Source organism: Orbicella faveolata, unplaced genomic scaffold, assembly GCF_042242905.1.
Source record: "Orbicella faveolata isolate gen_17 unplaced genomic scaffold, um_ofav_v1 contig_25, whole genome shotgun sequence".
Lineage (NCBI taxonomy): Eukaryota > Metazoa > Cnidaria > Anthozoa > Scleractinia > Merulinidae > Orbicella > Orbicella faveolata.
Window position 1 is genome coordinate 11,262,501 of NW_028301553.1, and position 14,468 is coordinate 11,276,968.

A 14,468-nucleotide genomic window follows, 5' to 3' on the forward strand; every position below is an offset into this window, starting at 1 on the left:
AATGTCATTGGTGGTCATGAATTGAGGTCTTCAACAACAAGGGAATCTAGTGTAAGCATTCTTCCACAACAGGTCAGAGGTAGATGGGTCCCACCAAGAATGGAAAGCAGGTGAGGCCGCCAGGGGGGGGGGGGGGGGTACTCGCTTGTATGAGCTATTTAGGTATGTGTGGCCCTAAAGGGTATGGTAACTTTTCAACCGTTTTGGTCATAAATAGGGTATCGATTTTAGCTGATTTTAGCCATTTTGGTCATAAATAGGGTATGGATTTTGCACTCTGGCCTTGATGGGTATGTTTTTAAGAAGAAGCCACTTTTTCATCATTATCGAAAAGAAAATCAACAAAAACCCCTCACAAATTATGTTAACGGCAATTTAATATTGGTCTGAACTAGCGAACTAATAGTAATGCAGGTCTGAAACAGGGTTTTGATGTAAGAGTCAGGTCATAAGTAGGGTTTTGAATTTTTGGTCAGGTCATAAAGAGGGTAGGGAGTATGACCAATTTTGGTCATAAACAGGGTAAGGGTTTTGGGAAGCGGGCCACACATCCCCGTCCAATTGTTCCGGGTGTACCCCTCGGGGTGAGGCCATCAGCTTGTAAGGCAGACTAGTAGCTCTTGGTGCTCATAGTGCCAATGAATTCTGCAAGGGAAGCTGTTATTATGTTGGTTTCTGCACCAGTATCAATCATGATGCTTACAGAATGGTGGTTGTAGATCAGAAGATGTGGAGAAATGGGGACCAGGAGATGTTCACACAGCAGAAACAGTATGTTCCTTTTGGACTAAGCACTAAATTTTGTTAGTCTCTGGATGGTCTAGGAGGCTGTATTGATCATATCCCCACCCATCGATCATTGTCAAGGCCAGAGATTAATTTTGAAAACATAGTCAGTCAGGTGGAGGTGGTAATGACCAAGGTGATGACATGGGGGAGGAGACTGAAAAGTGTCTTTTTTCCAAACAAGTCCATAAACATTTAATTTTTTTGTGCCAGTTTTGGGGCTGCTTTCATGCATTGCTTGCACGCTTGAAGAAAAATAACTCATAGCAGAAAAATAAATGTCTGTGAATAGATTAGAAAATTGGTTCTCCCCACTTACTCAAACTGAAATCATTTTCCATTGGACAAGCTTCTTCTGTCATTTACTATTGGCTGACTCAGGTCCCTTCCATCTCAAACTATTTTTGTTTCTCTTAAGGTAGGTCATAACAACTGATATTGCTACCCTTTTTCAGTTTGTGATTTTTGTCTATGCCATTTAATTTCAGTGTTAACTAAAGATGAGTAGCAGTGTGAATCTATCAAAGTAGTGTTCAGAACAGGCTGGCAACTGTTGCGAGCCACCTTAGGAATTTGCAATTATTATAGCTTGGTTCAATGATGTATAGGTTATAACTAGCTGTTTGCTAGTACTATCGATGTGTTCAACAAGCTGATTGATTATGACTAGTTGCAGTGTAAAACAAAGGCCTTTGAATAATAATTCTACTTTAATATGGTTTCTCTGAATCTTAATTCATTTCAGAACTTGAATTGGACAGATATAAATTTATTGTCCAGGTAGTCATTGGTGAACAGAGAGGAGAAGGAGTCAAGTAAGTTTTGTATAGATATGTTCCATATAAATTGTGGAAATTAGTGAACTTATATTTTATTAATATTGTATCATTTAAAAGTACTGTTAGTGTCTCACTAATATTTAGTGAGATGACCAAATACATCTCATTCTTATAACAGGCAAAAATATTCTAAATTCGATAGAGGTAAGGGCACTGTGTTTGAGCCTACTGGCCTTGGCTGGTGCTTACATCCTTTTTTGTTACCATAGCATGAAGCGACAAGGAGTAGTTCCCCCCCCCCCCCCGATGAGATGTCCGTCCATTACAGGGTTACCCCCAGGATTAAATTTGACGGTACCCATGTATACTCCAGGCTAGGGAAAGGCACTGTGACAGTAAAGTGTCTTGCCTAAGAATACAGCACAAGGAACCTGTTTCTGGTTCCAACCTGGACTCACTCAATCTTGAATCCACCACACTAACCATTAGGCCACAATGCCTTCCACAATAATATTCAAAAGGATTTTTTTCAAATATTTGGAGTTTCTTAGGTTTTTCAATAAGTGTATGATTTAATGGAACATATTGAATTTTAAGGCCCCTTCTTGCATCTCTGATCTGGGGAACTGGAATTGATGATGATGAGTTTCACTTTGTTTTTCAAAGTTTTGACTTACAGGGGAAGATGAAGAATACATACCAATAACTACAGTCGAAACCCACAGTCAAACCACTCTTTATGACGACCTGACTCGTTGACATTTGTATTTCATTTTGCTTTCATTTACAAAAGCCTGTGTCACCACTACAGGTCATCGCCTTGTGGTCACACCTCTGATGAGTGACTGCCTCCCATAAGTGACATACATGTTTTGTATCAAATTTTTTTGTCACCTTACGGCAGGTTTCACTTCATAACTCTGTTTCAAACCAAGTTCTAATACAGTTCTAATAATTATCGTTCATTTTCAGGGTAGCGTGCAGATGCCTTTGGGATTCAGACACAGACAATTACGCCCAAGATGTTTTCATGAATGTAAGTTTAGAGTTAACACACATCTTTCAAACGAGAAAACAGTGCCTTTGTCAGCCAGAATCATCTACATGCACAAAACTTGCAATCTATAAACCCCACCACAGAGTAAGCTCCTTTCACTGTCTTCTTATTTTGTGCATCATCTGTTTATACATCAGCCCAATTTTTTTAAAAATTAATTTTAGCTGTCTTGTTCCTGTTGCTGATAATCCAAACAAAAAAGCCTTTAACTAAGTGTGAGCTAATAGCTCTTGTTTCAGTTATCAGTGGTTTCAAACACAAACAAGGTGAAAAGGTGAAACTGCTTTCTAGTGTTAATTGACTCTTTTACCTTGTCTGTATGCCTTGTTAAACAAAGGAATATTTCACTGCAGACTCAACTGCAATAAAAGCTATGTTGAAAATTACAATATGACACTGAAGACAGGTTTGGCTAGGCAAGTGGCAGGGAAAAATAGGCGTGACATGCTAAGAGAGTGGATAAGTCACTTTTAGGGGATTTGGGAACAAGATATTCTCATCTCACTTCCTCAGTTCCTTTACAGTTGAGCCTCTTGCTTCATTGCTTTATGCTTCATGTTCCCTCCCTGTGCCTACCTGTGCCAGCCATCCTGGTCTCAGTTATCCAAAGGATAAATAATGTTTAATCCAGTGGATAGCATTACCCACTCATTGAACAACTGGGCCCAGGATACAGCAGAATATTCAATTCCTAGGAACGTGCAAATGTGTTTTGTGCAGAAAATATTCAGACCCATAGACAAAAAAATGTTTGGTTTGAACCCTCCTATCTGGAAATTCCAGGTTAGTTCATGTAGCTTCATACTTTTCTTTGAAACCCTGCCCCTCCCCCCTTCGGAATTTTCTTTACCCCTCTTTGAGGTGGGTGTGGCTATTTTCTGGAGCTGCACAATAGAAGGTGCAGGAGTTTGACTTGCAATGAAATTATTGCATAAAATTATATTGCAGTGAAGCAAATTCAGATCAGTTCAAGTTGACTAGTATTAATCTGAGTTAACTGGGGTTTATGTTATGTGGAGCTTACCAAAAAGTGGCTTTCATAATCAAGAGCTGCCAGGTGGCTGCAGCTTAAATTTTTATCATCATAATTCACGGTTTTTTATTTTGATTAGTGCAATAAGTAATCAACAGGCAGCTGCGATAATTTTAGCAAACGTTTTAGCTACTTACAGAGAGTTCCTGAGATAATGATGCCTCATGATTGGAAGCTTGATATTAAAACTGTCGTCAGTTTTGACATGTATCTGTGTGTTCTGTTGCTTAATGATCATGTTGTCAAAATAACTGGACCAAATTAAAGATACATGGTGGCATTGTCTCAAATACTTAAGTGCAGAAACCTTATGAAGTGCATGCACTAACATTGTTTATCTGTGCACCCTCTGGTTTTCAGATTTAAGTCTTATCTTTGTGGTTTTGAGCGCCAATATCCATCTGTACTTGTTTTTTTTTTTTTTTTGTTTTTTTTTTTCCCTTCTCTTGTGGAATCCTGATAAATTAATCCGCTTTGGTACACATCTGTCTGTTCTGTTGAATGTCAAATAGCTTGACCAAAGATATATGCTACTTTTGCCTCAGATGGTTAGTGTAGAAACTTAGAGAAGTACTTAGAGAAGCAACTCTATTTAAAAATCCATTACCTGTTGATAGTTTTAAGAGATAAAGAATAAATGTGATACCGAGTAAATGCATTGTGTCTATAATACAGGCAACAAATGCAAGGAATCGCGCGTGTAATATTTCGATATAATTCTATATCATCTTCAGACTGAGGTGACATACAGGTAGCAGAAATTTAAACACTGCAGGATGGTACATTAGCATTAGTACCTGAAAATACAAAACAAAGACGGTAAAATCAAGTATTTCCTGTGTGTCCTTTGAGTTTTTTTCGCTTCGTTCTGGTTTCTGGTACACTCGTCCATTGATGCTTTTTAGAAACAAACATTGACCACTGGATTGCGCTGGAGTTCTAAGTCTGTTGTTCTAAGGCAAGGCACTTTTCTCTCACAGTGCGTCTCTCTAGCTATGAGTATTACTGGTTACTGAACCTGACAAAAATATTGGGCGTAACCTTTAGTGTACTACCATTGAATTGTTCATTATTTGAACCACCGACAGAAAACCAGTGAGACATCAGACTTGGAACAGAGTCTTCACCCAACGACAAAGACGTGTTCATTGTTATCTCCTAAACAGTAGTATTTACACTTCACATCACTGGTCATACTATTTGAAAAGACAAATCATGGAAAAAATCTCCAAGTTGAGCCGAGGCATTAGCAGGCATGACCACCCTTCGTGACAGTCTCAGACCTCTAACCTGTCGTCTTTTATGTTGTCTTTCCAAACTTAAGCGGCTCAAAGCATGGGAGCTACATGGATTTGCCAGAAGAAACTGTCTGCATGTGGTTAGCACATTCAAAAGAAGATTTTAATTCACAATAACTATCGACATTTTTGCAATTCCTGTTCTACATCAGCACATTGCCGAACAGAAGGCGACCAGAAGAAAGAAATCGTCAAGTCGAAAATACGGAGTGTATTGCGTTCATTGAACGTCAGATTCTTACAAAAAGCTCTGAAAAGTAGTAGTGGTATTTGATAAGGAGAGTTAGTATTTTGAACTTAGGCCTAAAAGAGTTGAAGAAAACGTAGATTTTGCACAAACGCCAAAACGTACTTTTCGTGGATTTGGTGCAAAAATGTTTAGCCATTCCCTGCAGAAAATTTAATTTAGTCTGCATTCTTTCAATTGTACGCGTATTAAAACCTGCTTAAAATACTTAATCTAGTTCTCAAGTCTAGCACTGAAAGGGTGGATTAATCAAACATGGATTAAAGACTTTGTCATCAAGGAAAACCAGACATTCCCATTAGCTTGCATTCATGGCTCTGTGCTTGGTTTGTGTCAATAATGACTGCGGCAAAGAGCGTACACAAAATTTTGATCACTTAATTGTCGAAATGATTAAAAACGTACTTTTTGAAACCTGCTGAATGAGAATCACTAAAGTATAAGAATCAAGACAGATTTGTTATCACAAGCTTTGTTTCACAGCTAAGTAATCGTCACGAATTTAATAACTTGTCTGAAAAGAGATGAAAAAACCTTTTTGCACGCAAACAGGAACCATGAGATTCGCGTCGCCTCAGGCTGAAAACAGTTTTTACTCACGAACACGTCGACAGAGCAGTTGTCTTTTAGACGATAAATTTAGCCCAACTACCAGCTTTCCTTTGCTGTTTCGCCAAACTTTCCCCGGTGTTCAATAAGCAGATAAAACGTCTCTACTTTCAATGCTGTAGTCATTTTTCTTTTATCCAAACACTCAAGTTTATAGAAATTCTTACAAAACTAAGTAATCTCCAAGGTAGGCACTCAAACATTCAAAAGCTCATCATTTAGAATACAGCATAAGCTAATTGTGGAGGCTCCGTCAACAAGTGTTTTTCCATGCACTCAGCGAAAAATGTAACTGAGAGCACTGCTTAGGAAAACATAAATTGGAATTTGAGATTGTTTCTGTAGACCCCATCAGTAGAATAAACACAACCATATGCAGTCTTGTACTCACCAGCCACCTTTATTTGAATCGCAACATTTCGCATTTTTTCCATCAGCAAAAGCGTCAGTCACTCTTTTCTCAAAAAGGTTCATGCTGACCACAGGGGCTAGAATATTTTGGGACGTTCACGTCTCTCTGATGTGAAACTCTCTTGGGTTTGGTCACCGCGCTATTAGCTTTACGCCATAACCGTGAAAGTTAAACCTCTCATCGATAGCTTTCGCTTTCAACAAGGCAATAATCGCCAGAACTATTTCTGCCAAGCGGAAGAGATTTCACTCATCATCAGCTCACGGAAATCTCACACTTCTTCGCCAATTCAATCCTGACTTTTGTTTGTGTGCTATCGGTGAACAGCGCTGCAAGAATATGCTGGAAAAACTGCCTGCATGACCTGCTCATTCGGAAAGCTCACCTATTGGGCTTTCAAGTGATTGACAGACATTGGATTTCGATTTAAGAATCAAAACCACGCAGGACTCAGTAAATTCCTTGCCAGGGCAATACATACAGTGTAGGAAATTTTTAATGCGTCACGTTTTTCTCTTGTTTTTCTCACGTTTTTCTCTTGAAAAAGTCACAGTTTGAGGGAGAACGTTACAACGCTACCATGTGCAGCGTCGTTTTACTCTCCACAAACAACACACTTTCCTAAAATGCACTTTTCTAAATACTAAAGAACTTTCTGTTTCGGCCTTACCCTAAGTTAGTGTCTTAAAATAGCAGTTTGCGATCAAACCTCACGAGTATTTTATCCTATTATGGCTGTCGCAGGGCGACATAAGTAGAATTCTACTGCAGTCTATAAAACATGAAAGCGTGACAATAAAACAGCCATGTTAACCTTCACCGTAAATTAGGGATATTGTAAATCGAGCAAGAAAAAGAATTTAGCAGTAAGTTATGTTAGCGAAAAACATCGCTCTTTCTGCAGGTATTTACGTGATTTCTTTTGTGCGACTTACAGTTTGTCGCTGTTTGCCGCACCTGCCCGCAATTGTTCGTCGACACGATCCGTCCATCTTATTGATACAAACGGACACTATTTCTCTTAGTTTAACTTTCCTCTGATTAGTTTTCAGGCAACGAAGACACTAAAAAACTTTTTAATTGTAGATCTTTCTGGTGTTTTGTAACAAAGCTTGAAATTCCACGAAAATGTTTAGAGAGTGAGAGTTGATTGGTTGTTTTTTAAAACAACACCCGAGCCTCGTCCTGCTACCAGACAAAGATGATCTTTTCAAACAATCCTACAGAGCAGAAGTGTAGCGCTAGATGCATGGTTGCGTAGCAAGAAAACATATTTTAGTTTTCCATTTAGCAGGTGTTTTCAATCGCAGCTGGAACGTTCCAATTGTGTTGTAACAAATACACTTTGTTTTTGTGCTCGGTTCTCGCCAAGCCCCATTGACGGCGAATTCCTTTGTCTCAATTTGTATTACCTACGCGCGTTGGAAAATTCGGGAATTTGAAGCGGCCTTTCTCTAGCCACTTGCCTCCCTCGCAGTGCGCGATAATTGGAGTGTTTGTCTCTGCAAAATGAACTTAGTTTTTCGCACAGACAGTTCCTGCGGTGCTTGATGCAAAGAAACGATAAATATCGGCTGTTGTGACATATTTGTTTATTTGCCAAACTTGTTTCAAAACAACGTAGTAAATTTGCCCGAAAATAAGAAAACTTTTGGATGCTAATTGCAAAAGTTTAACACTCGTGATATTACAACAAGCGACTATACGGACAATAAACCACCAATGTTCATAGCCCCTGGGCACTTCTTGAATTTAATGTCGTACAAAGGCACGATTACTTCGTTCATTCAAGTCGTCGCACGTTGTTAAGTTAATGTTACATAACCTAACAGCTTTTATCCAGGCTTTTGTTAATCCTTTTTGGCGCGCAATCTGTCAGTAAAATCACGACCTGAAAACTGGACGTTTAGCTCGCGGTGCCCTTTTGTCATTTGGAGTTCAAAATTGATTGTCGGCTCGCGTAAACCAACCGATATCGTGTTGTTTCGTGGCGTTGTTGTGTAGAAAACGCGCTGCGGTAACAAATTTGCAAGTTTTCGAGACAACGTAATCCTGTTACGGACGAACGATCAACAACCTCGACCACTGTTATATAAACACAGAGCGCCTGAAACAATGCGACTTAACCGCGACAGGTGTGTTTGCTAATAAAGAGAATGAACTGAATGCTGCAAGCTTTTGTGGCCAGAACATGTAGTTTTCTCACGGTTTGTTCCCACGACCCCGCTTCAGGCAAGCATCTAATAATCGCGACGACGTTACCGGCAAAGCGCAACGTCATTAGAAGTGTGGCTTTTTCCTTGTTTAGCAAAAAAGCTATTTGCATGGGGTTTGGGGTTTTAGCGCGGCATGTGAGCAAAAATAATGCGAAATAAACGAAGTGCGATACACCGGAGACTGTCAAGCCCCCTTCGGAAACATTTTTCGGTACTCTTTGAGAGTTGCAATGAGCCCCCGTTCTAGCTTTTGAGACAGACAGCGCGCTGGACTTCATCATGCTAAGAGGCGCAGGGGCGCTTGGCAACAGACCATATCGTGTGGAATCACATGCATCGGGGGGTTAATTTGCCTGCGTGGTTTGTATAGCTTTAATTTAACGTTTTGTATATTGGTCCCATAACTTGAATTGAGAACACGTGCTTGGCGAAGGAGCCCTTACCACGAGGCGGACCAAGCCTAGTGATCATACATCAAGCGGCGCGTTGTTTTGATTTCATGGGTAATTTAGTTGCACGTGAAGAGTTTTCGGGATCATGTTTCTGTGACTGCTTTTAAGCTTTTTTATTGTCTTTGTCATCCGCGTTCCATGATTTTGGCCAATAGAAAATTGGTTGAAGACACGTGAACTTCACTGAAAACAATTCATCTGTCAACTTGTTTTCGTCGCAAGTGTTTATTGTTGATCAATAGAGGCTTTACATTGTTAAAAAACACAATTTGAAATTAAATAGACAGTTTGTTTCCACCTGTCTGTGTATATGTTTGAAGTTCAAGGTTACCTTGGCAAAGTAGATTTTACATTGTGAACACTTTACAACTGACGAAAGCTATGCTTCGACAGAGGTTTGATTTGTTCGTTGTTCAAAGTAAAACCCTCAACTTACAGTCGATCAATGTTTTCTTTTCTTTCAGTTACTATATTTATCAGAAAGATCACTTATTAGAGGCTCGTTTCAATTCGGAAATTAAACTCATTGTGTCCAAAAACCGCGATAATTTTGGCAGAGCTGTGTTATTAAGTATCATTGTATCCCTTGCCTGAAGCTAAAAGTTGACAGAACTAATTAATCCTGCATTTTAAACTTGTTAATTATTTTCTCTTTGTAGTCAGTAAACCGCCACCATCATGCACAAGGTTCCGCATTGTTAAGCACAGTTTGGAATAGCTTCTCTCGTGTTTTTGTGTTGCTTGGGAATTTGTATCTTATCACCGGACTTGAATCCACTCCTCGGAGACGACGCGTTCAATTTCAAAAATATCAGATCTCCGGCGAAATCAGCAGGCAAACTTTCGTCAAGTGCTAGATTGAATTCTAATCGTATTTTCAGCTCTTGTAATTTCTCCTCACACCAGTTCCTTGCATACCAAACGATTTGCTCTGATGAGAGATTGTTTTAAAACTTAACCGGCTTACCATATTAATGTTCAAAGTAGCTGGGAAAAAATTGAACCATTTTGAAATGACGCCGACGGATTACTCTTTGTGCCCTCTTAGCGTAGCCGAACAACGATTCTCCTTATTCTAGCAACTCCTGCATAAATCAAGTCAAAAAAGGGATCTCGGTGAAAAAAACTTGTTTCTTTTTCTAGGTCGTTTTCGTTTGTGACTGTGTAAGCGAGTAGTTAATAGTAAAGTTAATGGCAGCATTCACGTTTTAAAAACGTGCCTCTAGCGAAAACACACCTTCGACCCCATCTGTTGACCGATGACTTGAATTTAGCTCCATGTCAAAGTCAGTGGTTTACATTACCATCAGTATTCCCGCTAATGAGGACGCTGGATTATTTTTTTAGGGAAAAGAAAAACAAGGTATTAAAAGTAACCAGCTCTCTTTGGTTATTTAACGTTTTTTTTTTTTTGGCTATTATGTGCAAATGTCGTCAGTAGTTACAGAACTTGTTTGAACTCCCAGCAAACTAACAGTGAATAAACGAAATAGATGAAAAGATGAGTACCAACAAGGTATTGACTGATAGGACGGTTTTTAGTATTTTTGAACAGGTTTTAGATGGCGTAGAAAATGCCGAGGATATCCCACAAGAAAACAACTAAAACAGAAAGATTAAAATTATGAAGTGGTATATGACATGGAAAATGCCGAGGATATCCCACAAAAAAACAACCAAAAAGAAAGATTAAAATTATGAAGTGGTATATGACATGTGAGATATGTAAAAAAATAACTTTCCCACGGGACGCAGGGTGCGTTCAGATTGCCTATTTTGCTTTTGCGTGTTGTGTAGCTTGAAATCACTGTCGCTTTTTCATCGCGTGTATTTTTCTCAACGATGCTTTCTGAAAAGATGTTTTAAGGGGGGCGGGATTTATTCTTGAAGGCCGCGCGCGCTAACTCGTGCGCCTTACTGCACGTGTCGCGCAGAAAAAAAAAAAACTATGGTTATTTTAAACGAGGCGACTCTGGTTTCTGCTTCTGAATTAGTGTTGCTACTATTGTTACAGTGAGATGCCTTGGGCTAATAAACGGTTTTTGGTTCATGTCAGCTAGACATGCCCTTCTCTTAGACATAACAAGTGTTGTTTTTCATTTCAGAGATGAAATTGGGATATGCGGGGCTTTGATGTCGTCAATTTACCAGACTGCATCAAAGAACCGTGTTGTTTTCAACTGCAGGGCTCTAATTTTTTTTTTAGGTAGTGTTATCAGCTTTGGTTTCATTTTATTACAGCGGTAAGAACGATTTATGAAGTAACTCGCTCGTATAAATAACAAACAAACAAGAACAGCGAAAATTGACGACTTATAAAGCATTGAGCGGCAGTTTTCTATGCTGAAATGTAAAACATTAGTCTTACAGGGCATTTCAGTTGCCGTTTAGAATTTACTGTTATCACCCATTGGTGTCAGAAAAGAACTTAGGAAGCTTAAACTCGACGACAATAGCCAAAACACGCTTGTTAAAGACAAAGTTTCATGAGTAGTACAATGGTTCTGCACGTGGGTTGTCCGTCATCTTGGTTCGTTCATCCTTCACTTAGATAAATAAACTGAATTGAACAATGGCTATATTCTTGAAAAATACACCAATTGACCGTGTTCGGATCAACAAGTAATAGTGGAGTCATTTAGTTCAGCGTGTTGTCAGCCTAGGCCGTCCGCGCTTTTGTTGTTCAACAGTTGTAAACCCGTCGCAGAAGGAGACAACTGAATGAGATCTTCATCTTGCAGACAGCCATTAGCAAGACAAACGATAAGGATTGGGATATGACGCGTTGACCTAACGACCCCGTTTTATGTCGAGAAAAGTGGTACACCCTTCGAGCTAACGCGAGAGCGTGGAGGTCGCAAATCGCGCATCGTGCGCGACAGCTCGCGCGGATCCCTCCCTTTGCGGCACTCCCGCGATCAGAGTGTGAAAAATGGGCGTTTCATTACTTGTCAAGAATACTCCACCGAGACATTCTGCGGTAAAATAATAGCTTGGTGATATTGTTTTAAGGCTCAAACCGCCGAGGCCGCAGTCTAATCACCATGCTGTTATGTTAAGCTGTGTGATACTGGCTTATAATAACCAAAATAGATTAGCGAACCTTAAGTTCGGCTTGAAATCATTTGTCTTCCCTGCGGGTACGGAAGCAGCCACGTCGTTAACGCTAGAGCCAGGGAAATATCGTGTTCCGCTTTCGGATATTAATCTCTGCTAGTTCTTGTTTTAGAGAAGTTGACCGAAATCATTTGGTTATGCCTGTGCGCGTCTGATACCCTTAAACTATATTCAAGGCTTGACTCGCCTTAAAATAACAAAACTTGAAGATCACTGTTAACCTGAGTTGGGATTATTCTTGTAGATGTACAGCTAGCTGGGTGACTCACCCACTTCGGCTGAATTTCTAGTATTCCTTTCCTCTTTCCGCCTCTTTTTCCGTCTCCGTCACCCTTCCCCTTTTACACTGCAACGCAAGGTAGTATTTGCACAACTTTTTTACTCTTGTGTTTCTGTGAGGAAAAAATACACCATGTATTGTACACAAGGTTACGGTAGAGTTGGTTTGCTGCGGAAACTGTCTCTTTCTACTATAAACTGGCTGGAAGTTTTAAATTAATTGTTTGATTTTAGCAGCATTTTCACGCGTTAACACCCTTAAACAAATTTTAATACGTCCTTCCTTCAGACATTGGACAGTTCGAGGCCGCGCGGAAACAGCCTGATTTCAAGCGGCAAGATCAGTTGTCGGCGCGTTTCACACCACGCTGAACTCCAAAGAACGTACTCTTTGTTTTCTCACAGTTGTAATATATTTGATATTTTTGGATAAACGACCGTTCACTACTAGTTGTTTACAGGTGCCTTTTCCGGTACGAACCCTTTTCAGAGAATTCAGCGAGCCCGCGCCCTTCTCGAGAGATGCGTTGCTCGGCGACATGGTGTCATCGCATGACGTCAGGCTGACGTGGAAACTTTCGGCGTGCTCGAGAGTGTTCGTGCACTCTTCTGAATGGTTAGCTGCAGTCGCACTATTCGGAAGTTTTCCGGGAGTTTTGGCGAGAGTAGGCGCCGAAAAATGACGGTAACATGTTTGCCAATACGTTCGCCAACTGAAGTATTTCTTTAGGTTTTATTTCGTTGACAGAGTGGATTTTTTTTAAAACTGAGAAGGTGAGAAGCTTTATAGAAAAAGCCCGATGTGACAGCCAGGGTTATTCTGCGTTTTTATGTTGTTGATGTAGCTGTAACGTTGTAACATCTTACTTGTGCTGAATACCAACGAAACGTACAAAAAGAATGCATGGAACTCCCGCGTGTCAGCGTGCACGAGATATTTAAGTGTTTGTCTTGCGGCCAACCGAACGACAATAAAGAAATCAGTTTTTTAGATAATCGCATTTGAATCTTTCGTTGAACAAGATCGTGTGTTTGGCTGCTTATGACTGCTTTTTATTTCACCGCTCTTGTTTTGCATCGGGAACTCATTATTTCTGCAAATTGCTTCGACTTATATTGGTGTTACTGAGAGAGCAGTGCCCCCTTAAAATAGTAAGCAGCTGATACAGACAGTCGTAGTTCGGCAGGCAGTTATCTCACAGTATTCACTTTCCATAAGAAGCCGTCAGTTGATTTAGTCCTTGTTTCTTTCTGTTTTTTTAGGATACCTTGTTTTGTTTGGTGGCAGCTTATGGTGTCTTCTACTATTAAACACAATGGGAACCTCGTGGATTCAATCAAACATCTCTGTACAAAAGCTTCGCCGCTGTAAATATAAATATTGGTCTTGTGTAAATACCAGTTTTGATCCCTTTCAATGCGTGGCGTAGTTTCTTTCTCGCCAGAGACTGTGGTAAAAATGCTGTGTTTTTTTTATACAACATGAAAATTGTTATCCATGTATTATTTAACACTTTTCGCGCGCTCTTAACACGCCAGTCTTCTCATGTGTCTGTACGGAAATGAGCTTTGTTGTTAAATGCTAACTCGATGAAAAGTCATCTTGATCCTAGTAATAAGGTATAGAATTTCTTAAATACGAAGGGTATCTGATGTTAGGAATATTTTTTTGTAGCACGGTTTCTCGTAATAAAGTTGTCTCTTTGAAACTGTCGAAGAGCTGGGTAGATGGATTTTTTTTTTCGTCTCGCACTATTGATTGCCAAATTAAGTGGTCTTTTTCTTTATCGTTGTTTTATCCCTGCCTTTTTATCCGGTTGACTCTTACTTGACAAAGATTTCTTTCCGAAATTGTGATTGAATTTCCTACAATCGGAAATCGCTCAGCTGACGTGTAATCTACGTGGTTTCGTACTCAAGATAAGATGAGGCGATCAAGATTGTGGGTAACAACGTAGAACAAAGGAAAGACATCATGTTCGTCGTGTCTAGAAGAAATGGAAGAAGGAAATGCCCTTGAACAATTGAACAACGATTCTCGGAAATGCCAATACAAGAATCGAACTTCCATTTCATTAACCTGATCAATTTATGTTCTGCTCTGGTGTGATGTGATTGTATAGGAGTGCTTCAAGTTGTAATGAACACATACACAACACTGCCAGCACTGCCTAATAGCCTTT

At 39.8% G+C, this 14,468-nt stretch overlaps 1 protein-coding gene across 1 annotated transcript in view; it reads left to right on the plus strand.

Annotated features, from left to right (window-relative positions):
* The window catches only part of LOC110044067 (dynein light chain Tctex-type protein 2B-like), a 23,044-nt gene extending 9,042 nt beyond the window's left edge, over positions 1-14,002 (plus strand). The window contains exons 3-5 of the mRNA XM_020749594.2: positions 1,532-1,601; positions 2,538-2,601; positions 13,549-14,002. Coding sequence (XP_020605253.2) covers positions 1,532-1,601; positions 2,538-2,601; positions 13,549-13,596 — 182 coding nt within the window. The 3' untranslated portion in view covers positions 13,597-14,002. The remainder of the gene's footprint in view (positions 1-1,531; positions 1,602-2,537; positions 2,602-13,548) is intronic.
* The last annotated feature ends 466 nt before the right edge of the window (positions 14,003-14,468 follow it).